The 22,412-nt window shown below is 46.1% G+C and overlaps 1 protein-coding gene across 2 annotated transcripts in view; it reads left to right on the top strand.

Moving 5' to 3' along the window:
• Window positions 1-22,135, top strand: part of LOC119968908 (immunoglobulin-like domain-containing receptor 2) — a 170,927-nt gene extending 148,792 nt beyond the window's left edge. For both annotated transcript variants that reach the window (XM_038801888.1, XM_038801887.1), the window contains 5 exons: window positions 6,106-6,261; window positions 6,949-7,062; window positions 11,632-11,827; window positions 17,637-18,282; window positions 21,307-22,135. In XM_038801888.1, coding sequence (XP_038657816.1) covers window positions 6,106-6,261; window positions 6,949-7,062; window positions 11,632-11,827; window positions 17,637-18,282; window positions 21,307-21,342 — 1,148 coding nt within the window. In that variant the 3' untranslated portion in view covers window positions 21,343-22,135. The remainder of the gene's footprint in view (window positions 1-6,105; window positions 6,262-6,948; window positions 7,063-11,631; window positions 11,828-17,636; window positions 18,283-21,306) is intronic.
• The last annotated feature ends 277 nt before the right edge of the window (window positions 22,136-22,412 follow it).

The following is a 22,412-nucleotide window of genomic DNA, read 5'->3' as shown; positions in this document are numbered from 1 at the left end:
ATTTCGGGAACAGTGACCACAATTCAGTAAGTTTTAAAGTGCTGGTGGACAAGGATAAGAGTGGTCCTAGGGTGAATGTGCGAAATTGGGGGAAGGCTAATTATAACAATATTAGGCAGGAACTGAAGAACCTAGATTGGGGGAGGATGTTTGAGGGTAAATCAACATCTGACATGTGGGAGGCTTTCAAATGTCAGTTGAAAGGAATTCAGGACCGGCATGTTCCTGTGCGGATGAAGGATAAATACGGCAAATTTCGGGAACCTTGGATAACGAGAGATATTGTAGGCCTCGTCAAAAAGAAAAAGGAGGCATTTGTCAGGGCTAGAAGGCTGGGAACAGACAAAGCCTGTGTGGAATATAAGGAAAGTAGGAGGGAACTTAAGCAAGGAGTCAGGAGGGCAAGAAGAGGTCACGAGAAGTCATTGGCAAATAGGGTTAAGGAAAATCCCAAGGCTTTTTACAGGTACATAAAAGGCAAGAGGGTAGCCAGGGAAAGGGTTGGCCCACTGAAGGATAGGCAAGGGAATCTATGTGTGGAGCCAGAGGAAATGAGTGAGGTACTAAATTAATACTTTGCATCAGTATTCACCAAAGAGAAGGAATTGGTGGATGTTGAGTCTGGAGAAGGGTGTGTAGATAGCCTGGGTCACATTGAGATCCAAAAAGATGAGGTGTTGGGCGTTTTGAAAAATATTAAGGTAGATAAGTCCCCAGGGCCAGATGGGATCTACCCCAGAATACTGAAGGAGGCTAGAGAGGTAATTGCTGAGGCCTTGACAGAAATCTTTGGATCCTCACTGTCTTCAGGTGATGTCCCGGAGGACTGGAGAATAGCCAATGTTGTTCTTTTGTTTAAGAAGGGTAGCAAGGATAACCCAGGGAACTACAGGCCAGTGAGCTTTACATCAGTGGTAGGGAAATTACTGGAGAGAATTCTTCGAGACAGGATCTACTCCCATTTGGAAGCAAATGGACGTATTAGTGAGAGGCAGCATGGTTTTGTGAAGGGGAGGTCGTGTCTCACTAACTTGATGGAGTTTTTTGAAGAGGTCACAAAGGTGATTCATGTGGGTAGGGCAGTGGATGTTGTCTATATGGACTTCAGTAAGGCCTTTGACAAGGTCCCTCATGGCAGACTGGTACAAAAGGCGAAGTCACACGGGATCAGGGGTGAGCTGGCAAGGTGGATACAGAACTGGCTTAGGTCATAGAAGGCGTAGGGTAGCAATGGAAGGGTGCTTTTCTAATTGGAGGGCTGTGACTAATGGTGTTCCGCAGGGGCCAGTGCTGGGACCTTTGCTGTTCGTAGTATATATAAATGATTTGGAGGAAAATGTAACTGGTCTGATTAGTAAGTTTGCAGACGACACAAAGGTTAGTGGAATTACAGATAGCGATGAAGACTGTCAGAGGATACAGCAGGATTTAGATCGTTTGGAGACTTTGGCGGAGAGATGGCAGATGGAGTTTAATCCGGACAAATACGAGGCAATGCATTTTGGAAGGTCTAATGCAGGCAGGGAATATACAGTGAATGGTAGAACCCTCAAGAGTATTGAAAGTCAGAGAGATCTGGGTATACAGGTCCACAGGTCACTGAAAGTGGCAACACAGGTGGAAAATGTAGTCAAGAAGGCATACGGCATGCTTGCCTTCAATGGCCGGGGCATTGAGTATAAGAATTGGCAAGTCATGTTGCAGCTGTATAGAACCTTGGAGTTTGGTGTTCAATTCTGGTCGCCACACTACCAGAAGGATGTGAAGGCTTTAGAGAGGGTGCAGAAGAGATTTACCAGGATGTTGCCTGGTGTGGAGGCCATTAGCTATGAGGAGCGGTTGAATAAACTCGGTTTGTTCTCACTGGAACGACGGAGGTTGGAGGGCGACCTGATAGAGGTCTACAAAATTATGAGGGGCATAGACAGAGTGGATAGTCAGAGGTTTTTCCCCAGGGTAGAGGGGTCAATTACAAGGGGGCATAGGTTTAAGGTGCGAGGGGCAAAGTTTAGAGGAGACGTACGAGGCAAGTTTTTTACACTGAGGGTAGTGGATGCCTGGAACTCGCTGACGGAGGAGGTGGTGGAAGCAGGAACGATAGTGACATTTAAGGGGCATCTTGACAAATACATGAATAGGATGGGAATAGAGGGATATGGACCCAGGAAGTGTAGAAGATTTTAGTTTAGACGGGCAGTGTGGTCGGCACAGGCTTGGAGGGCCGAAGGGCCTGTTCCTGTGCAGTACTTTTCTTTGTTCTTTGTCCTTCGTGGCGCTCCCGATCACGCGAATCAGCCGCAGCAGCCGGCGTTATTAAGCGGCCTTCAAAATGGCCGCGCACATATTTTTAAAAAATTGGCCGCATTACGTATGCGCGCCCGATTATCGCAAAACTATATAGTTTTAAAAGCCGGCTGCTGCAGAGACACAGAATATTTTTTTACCTAATCTATCTAATCTTCCTGCCTAAATGGAGGCAGAGGGCAGGTCACACCCCCTCCCGAGCATCGATGTCACGTGCTTTGGGCGAGATTGCGATTCCTCCATTTTGTGAGCAGCAAACAAGCAACAGGACAGTAAAATTTAAAATAGATTGTTTTGTTATAAGGAAGAGAGGACCAGAGACACAAACAGGCCAGGATCTCACAACTAAACCAGCTGAAGAGAGTGACACAGGAGAGTCCACAGTAGGACTAAGCAGTGTTGGTGTGAGCTGTTCAGGAGGGTCCACACCAGGACAAAGCAGTGTTGGTGTGAGCTGTTCAGGAGAATCCACAGCAGGACAAAGCAGTGTTGGTGTGAGCTGTGCAGGAGGGTCCACAGCAGGACAAAGCAGTGCTGGTGTGAGCTGTGCAGGAGAATCCACAGCAGGACTAAGCAGTGTTGGTGTGAGCTGTTCGGGAGGGTCCACAGCAGGACTAAGCAGTGTTGGTGTGAGCTGTGCAGGAGGGTCCACACCAGGACAAAGCAGTGTTGGTGTGAGCTGTTCAGTAGGGTCCACAGCCAGACAAAGCAGTGTTGGTATGAGCTAAAGGGCCTCTGGTGAACAGCCCATTAGGAAGAAACTGAAATCAGGCACAGAGCAGTATCAAAATGATTTTTTAAGGTATGGATTTATTAATTGTGCCAATGCAAATCAGGATGCAAGGCCCATGTGCGTTATATGCAGGGAAGTGCTGGCAAATGAATGTTTAAAATCCTCAAAACTTCAAAGAAGACTAAGCATGACGAGTTTGAGGACAAACGTCCTGATTTTTTTCAAAGGATGCAACAAGAACTTAAATCGTGAGCTGAAGTCCTCAGCAGAAATGTTACATTGAACGACAAAGTACAATTAGCCTCTTACATAACATCTTACCGTGTAGCTAAAGAGAAAATGCCCCACACTATAGCAGAGAGATTAATTCTTCCTGCAGCATTAGATATAGTTTGTACGGTCATAGATGAGAGGTTCGTTGAAAAAGTGAAATGCATCCCACTTTTGAAGCTGGGGTTCTAAATTCTCAGCAATATCAGAAATTTGGCGAGCCATTGTGCTACCCACATGACTAGCGCAGAAATCTTTGACGATTTGAATAGTTTTGTTGTTGGAAAGTGTGGGCTCCACTGGGGTAATTGCAGAGGAATCACAAGTGATGGAGCAGCCAAGATGACTGGGAAAAACAGCGGAGTTATAGTAAAGAGGCAGCTGGTCAGGACATTGTTTGGAATCATTGTTTTATTCACCATGAGGCACTGGCATCGAAAGGAATTCCATCCAATCTTGAAGAGGTGTTGAAAGGAATAGTGAAAGTTGTGAATTTCATTAAACCCAGCCCACTCAATACCAGACTTTTTGACACTCTGTGTTCCGATATGGGGGCTGAGCACACACATTTATTGGTCCACACAGAAGTACGTTGGCTGTCAAAGGGTTGGGTGCTACTCAGAGTTTATAAACTGAGGTACGAAATCCACGCTTTCCTCCTCGAGAAATTGTCCCCTCTGGCTGATTCGTTTGCTGATGAAACTTGGATGCTCGCAATGTCTTACCTTGCAGACATCTTTTCAATTCTAAATGAACTGAACCTCAAATTGCAAGGAAAGGATAATGATTGCTTTCGGCACTCTGAAGAAATCGAAGCTTTCCAAAAATAATGGAAAGTTTGGCAATTCCGAGTGCAAAGCCAAAACTACTCCATGTTTCCCACACTGTTACGACACATTGAAAAAAACAGCATTAGTAAGGAAACTGTAATTGGATTGGCAAGCCTTATTGAGTTGCATCTGTCTGCCCTGATCGACAATTTTGGTCGCTACTTTCCAGAGGAGCAGTTTAAGATTCTGAGAAAGAGGAAGTAGGTGAAAAATCCCTTTGAGTTTGAGATCCCAGAATCAGTTCTTAACTTGCAGCTGACTCCAAAAGAAGAAATTGAGCTGAAGCGTCTCAGCTGTGACAGCATATTAAAAACACGGCACAAGTCAATGAGGCTGTCAGCATTCTGGAGTAGCATCTCTGAGGAGTATCCGGAGCTGAGTAAAACAAGCACTTTGTTGCTCTTGCCCTTCACAACGACCTACATTAGCGAAGTTGGATTTTCCGTCCTCACAAAGATGAAGACGCCACAAAGGAACCAGCTGAATCCTTCACCCGATATGCGCATAGCCTCTCTTCCTGTGAACCTGATTGGAGTGAGATCGTGAGGACCAAGCAGGCTCACCTTTCACATTAACAGTAAGAGACAATAGTGGGTCGCGAAGGTCGGCCGGCGTGGGTTGTGAGGGTCGGCCGGGTTGGGTCCCAAAGGTTGGCCAGTTGGTAAAAATGGGTCCCCGGAAAAAAAGTTTGAAGAACACTGCTTTAAGGTATTTCAGGGATGCTTATTTAGTTAAAGATATGAGACTAATAGAGTCATGTAATTGCTCATAATCTTCAGGAATTACACTCACTAAGGAGTATAACAGTATTGGTTTATCCCCTGTGCAACTAAAGGACTGGGTTTAGGAAATATTAGTTTGTGGGCTACAAACACAAAGATACATAAGCAATGCACAGATCTAAGTATTAATTGTGTTGACTAAATATAGCAGTGAAGCAGGCTAAACACCTGTAAATTTTACATTCCAAATACTTTCCTCTCATTATGTAACAGGCTAAAATAACACAAGGTATATCATGTATAATAGTATGTCAGCTCATGAAAAATGAGAAACCCCATCATAAGACACTCTCGACACCAGTTATATAAGAATTAATTTTAAAACTTGCAAAAATCCCGGGCGGCAAGGTGGCACAGTGGTTAGCACTGCTGCCAATGGCGCTGAGAACCCGGGTTCAATCCCGGCTCCAGGTCATTGTCTGTGTGAAGTTTGCACAGTCTCTCCGTGACTGCGTGGGTTTCACCCCCACAACCCAAAGATGTGCAGGGTAGGTGGATTAGCCACACTAAATTGCCCCTTAATTGGAAAAAAAAATAATTGGGTACTCAAAATTTTTTTTTTTTAAACTTGCAAAAATCCTTACGACTTATAAAAAATTCTACAAAGATCACTGAAATATCGAAGTGACTAAAGTAACTATAAATTGAAACTGTCCTTGACCGAGTTAGGAGTTCATGATAGTAGAGTTATAGCAGTATCAAAAGTTTGGATATCACACACATAATTGTTCGAGTACACGCAGTGCTCAGTAATCCTTAGCCCTCTGTCAAACAGGCATGGTAGCACAGTGGTTAGCACTGTTGGTTCACAGCAGCAGGGTCCCATGTTCGATTCCTGTCTTGGGTCACTGTCTGTGAGGAGTCTGCACTTTCTCCCTGTGTCTGCATGGGTTTCCTCCGGGTGCTCCAGTTTCCTCCCACAAGTCCCGAAAGATGTGCTGTTAGGTAATTTGGACATTCTGAATTTTCCTTCTGTGCACCCGAACAGGTGCTAGAGTGTGGCGACTAGGGGATTTTCACAGTAACTTCATTGCAGTGTTAATGTAAGCCTATTTGTGACAATAAAGATTATTAAAATAATTTTTTTTTAAGTTAAACAAGAAAGAAAAATCAATATGCTTGAAGGCAACAACACCATCATAAATTAAAATCGAAATATTTAACATTATTTGTTTCTCTTTACTAGTGTACGCAGCCGGAAAAGCAGTGAAAGCCGGACATCTTACCAATGTTGGAGCCTATCCACCATACTACATCCCGAGGGTTCCCATCTCACCAAGTGTAATTGACACAAAGCCTCTGCCTCCAGCTACACGTGTGGACAATGATATGGGGGGATCTGGTAAGAAAACTTTTATTCAAAGCAAAGACCATCAACAATATCAAATATTTATTGTGTGTGGATGGATAATAGACTCTTAAACTTACTCCAGAAAAATCTCTGAACACAACCACATAATAATAGCCTGCAGTAATGATGCAGGTCAGCAACTAGCATCAACCATTTGTCATTTTTCATTCCCTCAACCACTCTTTCTACCTTATACTGGGCTTTACCGAATTCACCCAATCCCACCTCCGCTTGCTGGGGTGTCAGGGAAACCCCTTCCCACAGCCCAGGCCTTGCAAGAGGGTGGGAGATAGTGTCACACCATCTGTGTTCGGGCAGCACGGTGGGACAGTTAGCATTGCTGCCTACGGCGCTGAGGACCCGGTTCGAATCCCGGCCCTGGGTCACTGTCCGTGTGGAGTTTTCACATTCTCCCCATGTCTGCGTGGGTTTCACCCCCACAACCCAAAGATTTGCAAGTTAGGTGGATTGGCCACACTAAATTTCCCCTTAATTGGAAAAAATAATTGGGTATTCTAAATTTATTTTTTTTAAACTCCATCGGTGGTCTGTTGTTTTAATTTGAAGCAGAGTGGAGCATTCCTGCTCTTCCCAAATCTACATTCTGTAACCTATTATTAGAAATTGATTTAAGATCAGATCCCTGTCATACAATTTTTTTTTCTTTTTCTTCTGTAGTACGTAGCGGTTACAGGATTCAAGCCAACAAAGAGCAAGACTCCATGAAGGTCCTTTATTATGTGGAAAAGGAACTGGCACAATTTGACCCCTCTCGGAGAAAATATGAACAATGTACGGGTTACATGTATTTAAATAGATTTGAGGCATGGTTAGGGTGGCTTTTTTCCATAAATATCCTAGTTCTTCAAAAGTGCTAACTTCCCAGAGGCTTTCAGCCACCTTGTTTCTTGTTTCAGTTTGCTATATCATGGTTAATTGAGCATGATTAGTCTTAGCACAGCAGCTATTTATATCATCAATTACTGGTATTGTGGAAGTCACCCATTTGCAATTTGTGTGGGAAAATGCACAGAATTATGTACTGGAATCTTCAAACATTCTTTGCAAATCTTGGAATCTGTAATAATGAATGGATTAATTCGATCACGGTAAACTAATAGTTCTGTTTTTTTTACCTATAATGCGAAATAACTCAATTTGTTCTGTCATCCCAAAACTCGGAAGCTAAACTGAATATCATAACGGCCAGATGACATTTTCTGGACACAATTTTGTCTGAAATTTGCAAATGACATGAAACTTGGAACTGTGGTTAACAGTGAAGAAGATAGTAATAGACTTTAAGAGGACATAGAAGCCTCATGGGTGGATGGACATGTGACAAATGAAATTCAATACAGAAAACTGTGAGGTGCTGCATTTTGATAGGAAGACTAAAGTGAGACAGTCCAAGCTAAATGCTACATTTTAAAAGGAACACAAAGACAGAGAGACTTGGGTGTGTTTTATTATTTCTTTAAGGTGACAAGGTAGGTTAACATAACAGCTAATAAAGGATATGAATAGGTGGCGAACAGTTGCACTGCATCAATGGCTGCACTGATGGCTGGCCTGTCAGTCAATGAAGAAAACAATCAATGTACAGCGTGCGATTAACGCTGTAAAATTGGGTTCTTAACACTGTTCAATGCAGAAGAGCATTTTATCCAGTGGATGATATACTCTAATGCATCTGAAGACTTTTCACATTGCTGGTCAATTTAATGGTCACTTATCTTTTCTAAACACAGCCCTTTCAAAAATCAGTATATTAAGAACATATTTAACTTACTATGTACATCATAGCATGTGAAGTTGGAAACATCTTTTGAACTTGCCTGTCAAAAGTTCCCAAACTAGAGCTTCTCCATGGTTCTCTTGTGAGATGCTGTGAATGATGTTGCCTACCATAACAGGCACGCCTCCATACAAATTGCCAGTACGGTCAGGAATGGTACATGCAAGCTTGCTTCCCACACCTTTATCCCATGCTGCTGAAAATAACCAGCGATGGGAATGGGACAGGGACTCTTGGAATTGCCATTTTTAAAGCAAACGTGCCTTTGGTCTGACATAGGGCAGCACGGTAGCATAGTGGTTAGCACAGTAGCTTCACAGCTCCAAGGTCCCAGATTTGATTCCCGATTTGGGTCACTGTCTGTGTGGAGTTTGCACTTTCTTCCCGTGTCTGCCTGGGTTTCCTCCGGGTGCTCTGGTTTCCTCCCACAGTCCAAAGATGTGCCGGTTAGGTGGATTGGCCATGCTAAATTGCCCAAAAAATTGTGTCCAAAAAGATTGGGTGGGGTTACTGGGTTACAGAGATGGGGTGTGGACTTGGGTGGAGTGATCTTTACAAGGGCCGGTGCAGATATGATGGGCCGAATGGCCTCCTTCTGCACAGTAAATTCTATGATTCTATGATTCTAAGGACAGAGGCATGAGAATCAAACCCAGTCATTTGGTCAGCTGGCCCATATCTTTGTTGTACCTTTCTATGATTCTACATAGGGGGATTCATTCAATCCCTTTCTCCCAATCCCCCCCCCCCCCCCCCCCCCCCCGGGTTGCTGCTGCTGTCGGCCTATTTCCCTACCGTTCCGCCAGGAAGTCCAAGAAAGGCTGCCACCGCCTGAAAAACCCTTATACTGATCCTCTTAGGGCAAATTTCACCCTCTCCAATTTAATGAACCCCGCCATATCATTGATCCAGGCCTCCACGCTTGGGGGCCTCGCATCCTTCCATTGGAGTAAGATCCTCCGCCGGGCTACTAGAGACGCAAAGGCCAGAACACCGGCCTCTATCGCCTCCTGCACTCCCGGCTCCACTGCCACCCCAAAAATTGCGAGTCCCCAGCCCGGCTCGACCCTGGATCCCACCACCCTCGACACCGTCCTTGCTACCCCCTTCCAAAACTCCCCCAACGCTGGGCACACCCAAAACATATGGGCGTGGTTCGCTGAGCTCCCCGAGCACCTAGCACACCTGTCCTCGCCCCCGAAAAACCTACTCATCCTCGTCCCAGTCATGTGGGCCCTATGCAGCACCTTGAACTGTATGAGGCTAAGCCTCGCACAGGAAGAGGAGGAATTCACTCTCTCCAGGGCATCCGCCCACGTCCCCTCCTCAATCTCCTCACCCAGCTCCTCTTCCCATTTACCCTTCAGTTCCTCCACCGAGGCCTCGTCTACCTCCTGCGTTACCCGGTATATGTCCTAAATCCTCCCTCCTCCAACCCACACCCCTGAGAGCACCCTGTCCCGTACCCCACGTGGGGGCAACAAGGGGAACCCCTCCACCTGCTGCCTGGCAAACGCCCTAACCTGCATATACCGAAACATGTTCCCCGGGGGAGCCCAAACTTCCCCTCTAACTCCCCCAAGCTCGCGAACCTCCCCTCCACAAACAGGTCCCTCAACCTCCTAACCCCTGCCCTGTGCCAGCCCAGAAATCCGCCATCAATGCTCCCTGGGACAAACCGATGGTTCCCCCGTATTGGGGCCTGCATCGAGCCCCCCCATTTCTCCCCTGTGCCGTCTCCATTGCCCCCAAATTTTGAGGGTAGCCGTCACCACCGGGCTCGTGGTATACCTCGTTGGAGGGAGCGGCAACGGCGCCGTTACTAGCGCCTCCAAGCTCGTGCCCACACAAGACGCCGCCTCCATCCTCTTCCATGCTGCCCCCTCCTCGTCCATTACCCACTTACGCACTATCGCTGCGTTGGCAGCCCAATAGTACCCACAGAGGTTGGGCAACGCCAGCCCCCCCTATCCCTGCCACGTTCCAGGAACACTCTTCTAACCCTCAGAGTCCCTTGCGCCCACACAAATCCCGTGATACTCCTGTTGACCCTCCTAAAAAAGGCCTTCGGGATAAGGTTGGGAAGGCACTGGAACAGGAACAAAAACCTCGGGAGCACCGTCATCTTAACGGACTGCACCCTCCCCGCCAGTGACAGCGGTAACATATCCCACCTCTTAAACTCCTCCTCCATCTGCTCCACCAACCTTGTGAGGTTGAGCTTGTGCAGGGCCCCCCAGCTCCCCGCCACCTGGACCCCTAGGTACCTGAAGCTCTTCCCTGCCTGCTTCAATGGGAGCCTACCAATCCCCTCCTCTTGATCCCCCGGATGTACCACAAACACCTCACTCTTGCCCAAGTTCAACTTATACCCGAGAAACCCCCGAATTCACTAAGAATCCTCATCACCTCCGGCATCCCCCCCACCGGGTCCGCCACATACAGCAACAGGTCGTCCGCGTACAGCGACACTCGTGCTCCTCCCCACCCCGCACCAGGCCCCTCCAGTTCCCTGACTCCCTCAATGCCATGGCCAGGGGCTCAATTGCCAACGTGAAGAGCAAGGGGGACAGGGGGCACCCCTGTCTCGTCCCCCGGTACAGCCGAAAGTACTCCGACCTCCTCCTATTTGTGGCTACACTCGCCATCGGGGCCTCGTAGAGCAGTCTCACCCACCGGATAAACCCCTCCCCAAACCCAAACCTCTCAAACACCTCCCACAAATACTCCCACTCAACCCTATCAAACGCCCTCTCCGCATCTAATGCCACCACTATCTCCGCCTCCCCATCCACAGCCGGCATCATAATAACGTTGAGGAGCCTTCGTACGTTTGTGTTCAGCTGCCTTCCCTTCACAAACCCCGTCTGGTCCTCGTGAATGACCCCGGGCACGCAATCCTCTATTCTAGTGGCCAGGATCTTTGCCAGCAGCTTAGCATCGGCGTTCAGCAGCGAAATCGGCCTATATGACCCGCACGGCAGAGGCTCCTTGTCCCGCTTCAGGATCAAGGAAATCAGCGCCCGTGACATAGTTGGGGGCAAAGCCCCCCCCCCTGCCTTGCCTCGTTAAAGGTCCGGACCAACTGGGGGCCCAACATGTCCAAATACCTTTTATAAAATTCCGGCGGAAACCCGTCCGGCCCCGGCGCCTTCCCGTTTGCTTTGTTTTTAAATGTCACAGTGGCAATGCATATGCTTTTTGAAATATCTGACAAAATTATTAATTTCCAAGATTCCAAAACCTTTTTGCTCCAGATCCAGCCTCTGGACAATTTAGTATTAAATAACTGTTCCACAAAACTGCAGACTGACATCGTGCAAGAGCAGCTGCTCAGCAGACGTCATTGCAGGATTCAGTCAGAGAGCATCTCTGTGGGCAAAGAGTGACTCCCAAAATGTTCTGTTCTTTTTAAATTGAATTCAGTATCTCTCTCCCTCTTCATATGCAAATCAACAGCTGTTATTTGCATTGTTTTTGGAAAAATTCTGTGTTGCTTCGGTCTGTTGCCAGTTTTAGAAAAAGAATATGAGTAAATGTTTTACACTTTTTATATTATACAGCGAGCAATATGTCAGAGCTGAGTTCACTTCACGATCAGGACACTGACTTCCGCCAGAGCTTCTCTCAGACTCGCAAACAAGTGCTCCCCGCAATTACTGCCCAGGACAATGATTCAGCATTCAGAGCTCAGCTGGCAAGAGGATCAGGACATTTCCAGAGCAGAGAAAAGAGAGACAATGAACACTGCAGTAGCAGGTACAGCAATGAATGTTTAGCTTTTTTAAAAGAGAAGTCACTAAAAGCATTTATACAGTTTTTCACAATAACCTGTGCAGCCTTGCATGAACACTGTTGGTCACCCATATTCTCAGCGATTATAACTCCATCAAATACCTCCACTCTATCCTGTCAAATGCCACAACTATCTTTGTCTCCCTCCCTTCCGCCTGAGGGTCTGTAAAGAAGATGTGTGGGGCCATCCCTGACTTGGATTCACATGAATTGATAATGGGTGGAGACTGGAACATGGTGTAGGAGCCAAAATTAGACAGGTCACGACCGCGATCACTTACCCAGTCAGGGGGAGCAAAGGCGTTGGCTGGGCTAATGGTGAAAATGGGAGGAGTGGACCCCTGGAGATTCTTGTACCCAGGGATCAGGCGTATTCTTTCTTCTCTTCAGTTCCTAAGGCCTATTTGCAGATAGATTTTTTTGTGGTAGTTGTGATATTGGACCATGCGCCACACTGGATTGATATGGTGTTGGAGAAGGGAACAGTGCAGAGGCGGGGGTGGAGATTGGATGTGGGGCTTTTGGGGTACCGAGAGTTTTGAGTAAGGTTGGAAAAGTGATTGAGGAATATGTGCGGTTTAATTGTATGGGTGAAGTCTCGCAGGTGGTGGTATGGGAAGCTTTGAAGGCAGGGGAAGAGTGGAGGTGAAATCGTTTAAGGCAAAGGTGGATAAGGAGGAGAGGGTGGAGCGGCAAAGGTTAATAGATGAGATGTTAGAAATGAAATGAAAATTGCTTATTGTCACAAGTAGGCTTCAATGAAGTTACTGTGAAAAGCCCCTAGTCGCCACATTCCAGTGCCTGTTCGGGGAGGCGTGTACGGGAATTGAACCGTGCTGCTGGCCTGCCTTGGTCTGCTTTAAAAGCCAGCTATTTAGCCCAGTGTGCTAAACCAGCCCCCAGTGGACAGGATGTATGCGGAGGATGTGGATCCAACACTATTGGAAAAGAGGAAGGAGTTGCAGGCGATGTCTTGACCAGCTATCCATAAGGAAGGCGGTGCGCCAATTGAGGCAGGCGAGGGGAGTGGTCTATGAGTATGGAGAGAAGGCTGGGCGCATGCTGGCTGGCCAACTTCAGAGGGTGGCAGCGGCGAGGGAAATTGTTCAGGTTCGGGATGGGACAGGGAAGTTGACAGTGGCTCCGGACGAGATTAATAGGGTTTTTGAGGAGTTCTATGAGAGGTTGTATAAATTGGAACCACTGGGGAAGGATCAGGGAATCCAGGAATTCCTGGATGGTATGGAATATCCGAGTTTGGGGAGGAGGATAGGACCTCATTGGAGGGGGTGATGGGGGAGCAGGAGATAAAAGATGCGATTGGGAGGATTCAGTCGGGGAAGGTAACAGGGTAGGATGGGTTTCTGGTGGAATACTATAAAACTTTAGGCGTAAGCTGACCGCTGATGGTAGGGATGTTTGAGGAGGCGATCGGGAAGGGGTGTTGCCACAGACTTTGAGGCATCCGTCGATTTCCTTGTTGCTCAAGAAAGATAAGAATCCATCAGAGTATGGATCCTATAGGCCCATATCATTCTTTTTTTAAAAACTTAGAGTAGCCAATTATTTTATTTTACAATTAAGGAGCAAATTAGCGTAGCCAATCCACCTTACCTGCACATCTTTGGGTTGTGGGGGTGAAACGTGTCGTGTTAATCACCCTGGGGTAACACGGACTGCAACTGGATGCAGTTGTACTGGAAAGTAGACTCCAAACGATGATGTTCGTTCAATACATTTTATTGTTCCTGCTAAGCAGTGCAGACAGTTCACTGTGGGTTTGACACTCTACTAACCTAAGCGTGCTTACTATAACTAACTAGACCAGACTAGCTCTGAGCCACGTGTAGAAGGTGCTAACTGACATATACACCCTGACTGTCACTACAGTTGTAACCAGTGGAAAGAGGCAGAGTGCTGATGCCTTGTGTGTTTTATAGTGGGAAACCACCCTCTTGTGTTCTGCCTGGTGATTGGTTGTGTTCTAACCTGTGTGTTGATTGGCTGTACTGGGTGTCTGTCACTGCCTATCTATCTCATTATGTGCATGAGTGCATATCATGACAAAATGCACGCAGACATGGGGAGAATGTGCAAACTCCACATGGACAGTGACCCAGGGCCAGGATTCAAACCCGGGTCCTCAGCGCCGCAGTGCCAGGGCTAACCACTGCGCCACATGCCGCCCTGGCCCATATCATTCATGAATGTAGATGCAAAGGTGTTGGCGAAGGTGTTGGCAGGTAGGTTGGAGGAGTACCTCTTGAAGGTGATAGGAGAAGATCACACGGGGTTTGTAAGAGGGAGGCAGCTTTCTTTCAAAGATTAGAAGTGTTCTGAATGAAATTATGGCACCAATGGAGGGGAGGGAGACAGAGATAGTAGTGGCGCTGGACGCCGAGAAGGCATTTGGCTGGATAGAGTGGAGGAATTTGATGGCAGTTTTGGAGCGGTTTGGGATTGGGCCGCGATTTATGGATTGGGTAAAATTGTTTTACAGGGAGCCAAAACGTTGACAAAACTTGGTTCCAACTCCATCTACAAGTTTGCTGACGATATGACCATAGTGGGCCGGATCTCGAATAACGACGAGTCCGAATACAGGAGGTGATAGAGAACCTAGTGAAGTGGTGTAACGACAACAATCTCTCCCTCAATGCCAGAAAAATTAAAGAGTTGGTCATTGACTTCAGGAAGCAAAGTACTGTACACACCCCTGTCAGCATCAACGGAGCCAAGGTGGAGATGGTTAGCAGTTTCAAATTCCTAGGGGTGCACATCACCAAAAATCTATCCTGGTCCACTCACGTCGACGCTATCACCAAGAAAGCACAACAGCGCCTATACTTCCTCAGGAAACTAAGGAAATTCGGCATGTCCACATTAACCCTTACCAACTTTTACAGATGCACTATAGAAAGCATCCTATCGGGCTGCATCACAGCCTGGTATGGCAACTGCTCGGCCCAGGACCGCAAGGAACTTCAGAGAGTCGTGAATACCGCCCAGTCCATCACACGAACCTGCCTCCCATCCATTGATTCCATCTACACCTCCCGCTGCCGGGGGAAAGCGGGCAGCATAATCAAGGATCCCTCCCACCCGGCTTACTCACTTTTCCAACTCCTTCCATCGGACAGGAGATTCAGAAGTCTGAGAACACGCACGAACAGACTCAAAAACAGCTTCTTCCCCACTGTCACCAGACTCCTAAATGACCCTCTTATTGACTGACCTCATTAACACTACACCCTGTATGCTTCAACCGATGCCAGTGCTTATGTAGTTACATTGTATATCTTGTGTTGCCCTATTATGTATTCTCATGTATTTTCTTGAATTTTGTTTAATTCCCTTTTCTTCCATGTACTGAATGATCTGTTGAGCTGCTTGCAGAAAAATACTTTTCACTGTACCTCGGTACACGTGACAATAAACAAATCCAATCCAATCCAATCCAAGGGCGAGTGTCCGCACGAATAATATGAATTCTGGTATTTTGCTTGACAGATAGGGGTGTCCTATGTCCCCATGTTGTTTGCGCTTGGGATTGAGCCTTTGGCCATCGCGTTGACAAGTTTGGGGGTGTGGAGGGGCTAGTATGGGAGGGGGGGTGGAGCATAGGGTATCTTTGTACGCAGACGACCTGCTCTTGTATGTGTTGGAACCAAGTGCGTCGCTAGGTGATATATTGGAGCTGCTTTGGGTGTTTGGGTCTTTCTTGGGGTTTAAACTAAATTTGAACAAAAGCAAATATTTTGTGGTGTCCTAGCCGGGGGTGGGAGCAGGGGTGGGGGGGCTGCCATTCCGTAGGGCGGTAACCCACTTTAGATACCTGTGGGTGTAGGTGGCACAATATTGGGGGGAGGACTAGTTTGGTGGGGAGGGTGAATGCGGATTTGGCAAGATGGGATTGTCTTCCTCTAGGCAGGTCGGGTGCAGGCAATTAAGATGAATGTATTGCCGCAGTTTTTGTTCATTTTTCAGTGCCTGTCGATTTTTTTATCAAAGGCGTTTTTTGAGGAAGTAAAAAAGATGATCACCACATTTATTTTTTTGGGGGGGGGGGGGGGTAAAGTGTCTAGGATTAAGAAGGTGCTGTTTCAGAGAGGGCGGCAGTCAGTGGGGTTGGATCTCCCAAATTTATTGTATTATTACTGGGCGGCGAATGCTGAGGACGTGCGGGGCTGGGCGAGAGAGGGTCTCCCAGTGGGTGATAATGGAGGAGAGTCTATGCAGGGGGTCGGAGTTGAGGGTGTTGGCCTCAGCACCGCTCCTGATGGCCCCAGGGAAATACTCATGGAGTCCAATGGTAGTGGCAACACTCAAGATCTGGAGGCAGTTGTGGCAGCACTTTAGGTTGTGGGCGGTGTCAAGGGAAATGCCAATTCGAGGGGATCATAGATTTGAACCAGGGAGGTGGGATGGGAATTTTTGCAGATGGGAGGAGAGGGGAGTTAGGGTATTAAATGATTTGTTTCTGGGAGGCCGGTTGGGAAGTTGGAGGAGCTAGGAGCTGGGGGGTGGCGGAGTGGGTTGAGGCAGGGGGAGATGTTTAGGTATATGCAGATCTGAAATTTTGCCAGGAAGAAGGTAGAGAGCTTTCCAATTGCACCAACCCCCACACTGTTGGAAGAGATATTGACGGCAGTGGTATTGGAGAAAGGGGTGGTGTCGGTGATTTATGGAGTTACTCTGGGAGGAGATAAGGTATCATGGATGGAATTAAGGCAAAGTGGAAGGAAGTGTTGGGGGAGGGCATGGAGGAGGGGTTGTGGTGTGAGGTGCTACGGAGGGTGAATGCGTCAACTTCATGTGCGAGGTAGGGACTGATACAGTTGAAGGCGGTGTATGGGGTGCACCTCACAAGGGTGAGGATGAGCCGACTTTCTGAGGAAACCATATTTGGGATGTTGGATCGGCTGGGGTTTGAAGTGGGTGCGGAGGCAGATGTCTTAGCCTTTGCCTCGCTGATTGCCCAAAGGCGGATTCTGTTGGGGTGGAGGTCGGCTTCCCGCCCTGTGCCTCGGCTTGGCGGGGGACCTGTTGGATTTCGAGAAAGTAAAGTTCAAGTTGAGGGGGAGTATGGAAGGGTTCTACAACTCATGGGTTCAACATGAATTTTCATGAATTGGATGATATTGAACATTAAGGGGGGAGGGGGTTGAAATGTATAAATTAATGATTCTTTTTCATTGGTGTTTTGTATTCGAATTGTTGGGAGCTGTTTGAGGGTGGGTGTGATGAGGGGATTGTTGGCTAGGGGATTGCCATTGTATTTGTTGTTATTGTTAATTATTTGTTGTTGTAAATATGATAAATGTGAAAAAGGAGAATAATGAAAATATATTTTTTTAAACTAACACTGTCTCATTTCACAATACTGGGTCCAAATTAGCCTGTCCCTTAGTTTGCTCCTTGACATACTGATCTAGAAAGCTATCTTGAATGCATTCCATGAGTTTGTCCTCTACACCAATATTGCAATTTTTTAGTTGATTCTGGTCAGAAAACTAAAAGTATTTAATTTGTTTTCGTAACTTTCAAATTTGACTTCTGACATTCTGGAACTAAAACAGAACTGAGGTGTGAACTAACATGAATACTCTATTGTTTAGTAAGTTTTACAAGTCAGAAGAAGTTTTTTTGCTATGTATATATTCCACAGAAGTGAATGAACTTTAACAGAAACAGGTATATCATAAAGCAGGTTTTAGCTTGGTTTGAATTTCAGCAGAAAACCACTAAGTTATTCACGTTTATTATTCACTAGGTCACGGTCTAGATCTCGATCTTGTGAAAGACAAAGAATTGATTTCCACGACAAAGATCAAACAAGGTCACTGGATGAACTTGAACAATTTGCTGAATCATACCGTTACAAAGGGAGGAGAGGTAATTCGCTGGAGCCAGAACGGTGGGAGAGAAAGGGTTCTGACAGAGGGGAATATTACAGAGCACTCAGAGACCGATACCACTATCAAGACAGCTCTTTGGATGATTATTACAACAAAAGAAGCCGAAGCAGGAATGAACTGTACGATACTGACCAGGGACAGATTTACAATAGTCAAAGAAAGAGAGATAGGCAGGAAGAATATCCCTTGAGGTGCACAAATGATGGTGGCAGAACCTATGATGATGCTTTCATGACCAGTATTCTGGAGAGAAAAGCCAAATGCAAATCTTACAATGAAAGCTACAGCACTGAAACCCCTTCCAAAACCAGCATCAAGCGAGGGAATGACCATTACTATGGGAAACCTCCAGGCTACAGGACAGAAGAGGAAGAGACACTGCCTCCATACAGTGAAATGCACTTGCAGAGGCTTAGGCCGGAAGAAATGGCAGGACGGGTCTACTACCAGAAAACGGAGTGCTCGCATGAGAGGAAAGAACAAACAAGACAGAAGAAAGCTGTGAGTTCAGTTATCTTTTTAGTAATGAATTGTATTTATTTTCTTACTGTCTTTGAACAGAAATGTATTGGTTTGATTCAAACTGAGTTCATTCCAGGGTTGTGTCTTGTGTGGTCGTCAGCTTTGGAAAACAGAATCACGACTGTCATCCATGGCCAAGCATCCCATGGTCAGGCATCTTGCAGATGCTAATGCAGAACATTGTACCTTTATCCATTAACATCCCTTATGAGGACACACCTCTCCCAGCCTGTAGCTCCTGGCATTGCTAATTCCTAGGATTGGGTGGCTCAAACAGCTCTCAGGCTGATTTAAAATCTTGTTGCAATGGAATCATTTCAGGGTGCAGTGGGAAACTTCCTACAATCAATGTTACCGGAATGGTGAAGGAAACATTTCCTAATTTTTCTTCACTTTCTTGTAAAAATATAAGAATATAATTTTCTAATATAAGAAGGCGGATGTTTTTTGAACAATATTTCTATTCAAGGTATTCAACAAAAATAAAAATCTACAAAATATCAAAAGGACAACCAAAGAGCATCAGGAGAACATCACATCAATGCAACAAACCACCCCAACCCTCTTGAGCCGACCCAGCCACATAACCCCATCCCAATTTAACTCCCCTTATCCACCCCCTCCCTTTGCTGAACCCTCAATCCTCCTTGAAGAAATCAATGAATGGCTCCCGAGTTTTCCAACACACCAAATATCGCCACCTCTGGACTCGAAGCCACCCTCACACCCAGAACCTTGGACATAACATCCATGAACCCTTGCCAGAACCCCCTCAATACTGGACACGTCCAGAACATGTGGACGTGATTAGAAGGCGGGTGTTTGACAGAAATATTTCACTTATGCTTTTCATCACTTTTGCACTAAAAAGGACATCACATTAAAACACAGAGGGAATGATTCTCCCCTTCAGGTGCTAACGTTGATGGAAAGGATAATCCCGCAGCATGTATAAAAAGCAGACAGTTCAGCACCACCAGCTTTCCACCTCCACCGACAATGTAAACTGGCCTCTGTCGTTTTAGAAATAGTGAGAATTAGGCAGCGATATATTTTAATGTTTGACATTGTGGGCGTGATTTAATGAAAATGAAACAGAGTCCCGTGTCAAGCGCGTTTAGCCGGGTGTTCCCCGGTGATGGCAGCGGCGAGAGCTACCCCGCTATTAAACGGGACTCTGTTTCATTTCTGGCCTTGCACTAATGAGCTCCATTCGCCTGTGCAGAACGAGTTCGGGGCACCATTTTTATTCGGCACCCTGATCTCGAGATCACCTCCCATTGCGACCTCCGGACCCACCCCCCAATACCCCAACTCGCCAATAAGGAGTTCATCCAGCCCCATACCCCACTGCATAAGGGCAGGGCATCCCGGGGCCTAATCCCCGGTGCGGACATGTTGTCACCTGGGCACTGTCAGCCTAGTGCCCTGGCAGTGCAATCTGGGCACCTTGGCACAGGGTGGCACCCAGGTGGCACTGACAGGGTACTCAGGTGGCACTCCCAGGGTGCTCATGCTACAGTGCCAAGGTGCCCGGGTGGCATCAGGGATACCACCCTTCCCAGAGCCCGACCATGAATGGGTCACCCCCCGCCCCGGAGTGCCGGTACGCCTGGTGCACATGTGTGACAACCACTTGATCCCAGGCACTGGGTAGATCCGGCGTAGACATATTCAAATGAGATATGAAAATCTAGGTTCCGGCCTCAATGGGCGGATCCAGATCACGGCACCTAGTGAGATCTCGTTACCTCTCACAAGACGTATGAGGCTGGTGAATCTCGCCAGAAGATTTGGGCAGCACGGTAGCACATGTGGATAGCACTGTCGTTTCACAGCGCCAGGGTCCCAGGTTCAATTCCCCGCTGGGTCACTGTCTGTGCGGAGTCTGCATATTCTCCCCGTGTCTGTGTGGGTTTTCTCTGGGTGCTCCGGTTTCCTCGCACAGTCCAAAGACGTGCAAGTTAGGTGGATTGGCCATGATAAATTGGCCTGAGTGACCAAAAAGTTTAGGAGGGGTTATTGGGTTACGGGGATAGGGTGGAAGTGCGGGCTTAAGTGAGTCGGTGCAGACTCGATGGGCCGAATGGCCCTCCTTCTGCACTGTAAGTTCTATGAGGCCTCTCGTGCGATTTCCCAGCCAGGCATGACAAGGCCAGTAAATTGCACTCTGTAACTGTGTTGTAATTGTTTTCTTGAGTTTAAACAAATAAATTGTCTCTGTAGTAATATAATTACTCATTACACCGGACAATATTTACCAAAGTGAAAAATTATCTCTTTGTTTCTAATACGGTGAATTTATAAACGCTGTTATGAACTCTGATTAATTGAAGAACAAAATGAAATTTATTTAGGCTGATAAATCAGCCTGATATACATTTTGATCTGTATCTAATAAAGGCTAGGCCTGACTGCAGAAGTGTTGCAGAAGTATTAGACAGAAAATAGCACAGCTGCCCCCAGATGAGCAGAGAACCTACGTTTTCAAAGATTGCTGCAGCAAATATGAATGATTGGTAATTGTTACCATGGCCTTTTTTCCTAGCTGCAGGCAGTCTGGGAAATATTCATCAACCACAACCAACGGTCCATGTAGAATCATAGAATTATTACAGCACAGAAGGAGGCCATTCGGCCCATCCTGCCCATGCTGCTATGAATTCCACAGTACCGTAAACTTTTGCATGTTACAGTGTGTTCCGCAGTCTATGCAGTGCATCAAAGCGTGTTCACAATTAAACAAGCCACGTTCAAACAGATTTGACTTCTCTTGCTTGCCATCATATTTAACCCTACAAAACGTTTTATTTTTCTGCACTGTCGTTCAAAATGAATGTTCAGTATATTGATTCAAAATTTTGCTCATGTTGTTTAATTGCAATAGAAATGTCAAATCAATTATTTTTAAATGTTCAATATCTAATTCGCCATATCTCGTGGCAAATACATTGAAGGATGTTATTGTTGAATGTCTTTGATGAATATGTTTTTGCCTTACAGAATCAGTTTCCAGCCAGAGATGCTCTTGTGGTGTAAAACTAAAAAGGATTAAAGGCAGTTTCTGCCTCCAAATTCGTACTGCTTGACAAATGAGAGATGCCAAGGTTTTCAGAATGCTGGGGACATGGTTTGTTCAACATGGGAGCTCAACAACACTCAATAAAATGGATTACAAAACACTTGGAGCTGACTGCCACAGTTCCATATTTTGAAGTATTATGAGTCTCTGGGAGATTTGTCAGATTGGTTTACATGTACAGCATACAGTATTAATATCGTGGCTTGACAAGCGGCCACAATTTATGCCAGGGTTAATGATATTCTAGAATTTAGGAACAATCTTTTTGTTTGGGTAATTAATTCAATATAGTGGAGTGTCAGCATTACCATACCAATTTGATCCAGACCCTGGTCATCGTTATAAAATATCAAACACAAACCACAGAATCATGGAGTTTTATCGCTCAGAAAGAAACGAGGGAGCCAAATATCACCCGTGCTGGTTCTCTGAAGGAACTATTTAGTTACTTTTGCATGGCCATTCAACAATTTCCCTGTTTCAAATATTTACCTACTGACCTTTTAAAAACCATTACTTCTGCCAATGTTTCCCATGTCTTAACTACCCTCTACCTGATCAAATTATTCTAATATCTCTCTCAGTTCTATTTAGTAATTAAAATTAAATTTGTGCCCTGCATATTTACTGAACAGTTTTGCTCTGTTTACTCCAGCAACTCCTCTCAACTTGAACATCTTCATTGGATGTCTTCTTTACTTTCTTTTTTGAAGAAAGCCCCAATTTCGGTTTATCTTAATAACTAATTACTTGTTATAATTTTATAATGTTATAATGTCCTGGGGCTCAGGTTCGAATCCCACCATAGCAGATGGTGATATTTGAATTGAACAGAAATCTGGAATTAAAAGCCTAATGATGTTCATGAAACCACTGATACCCTTTAGGGAAAGAAATCTGCTGTCCTTATCTGATTTGGCCTACATGTGACTCCAGATCCATAGCAATGTAGTTGACTTTTAAATGCACTCCACTCAGTTGAGGGCAATTAGGGATGTGCAATAAATACTGGCCCAGCCAGGACGAC

Source organism: Scyliorhinus canicula, chromosome 7, assembly GCF_902713615.1.
Source record: "Scyliorhinus canicula chromosome 7, sScyCan1.1, whole genome shotgun sequence".
NCBI lineage: Eukaryota > Metazoa > Chordata > Chondrichthyes > Carcharhiniformes > Scyliorhinidae > Scyliorhinus > Scyliorhinus canicula.
Note: the sequence above shows the minus strand (reverse complement) of the source record. Positions and strands in the feature narration are given on the sequence as shown.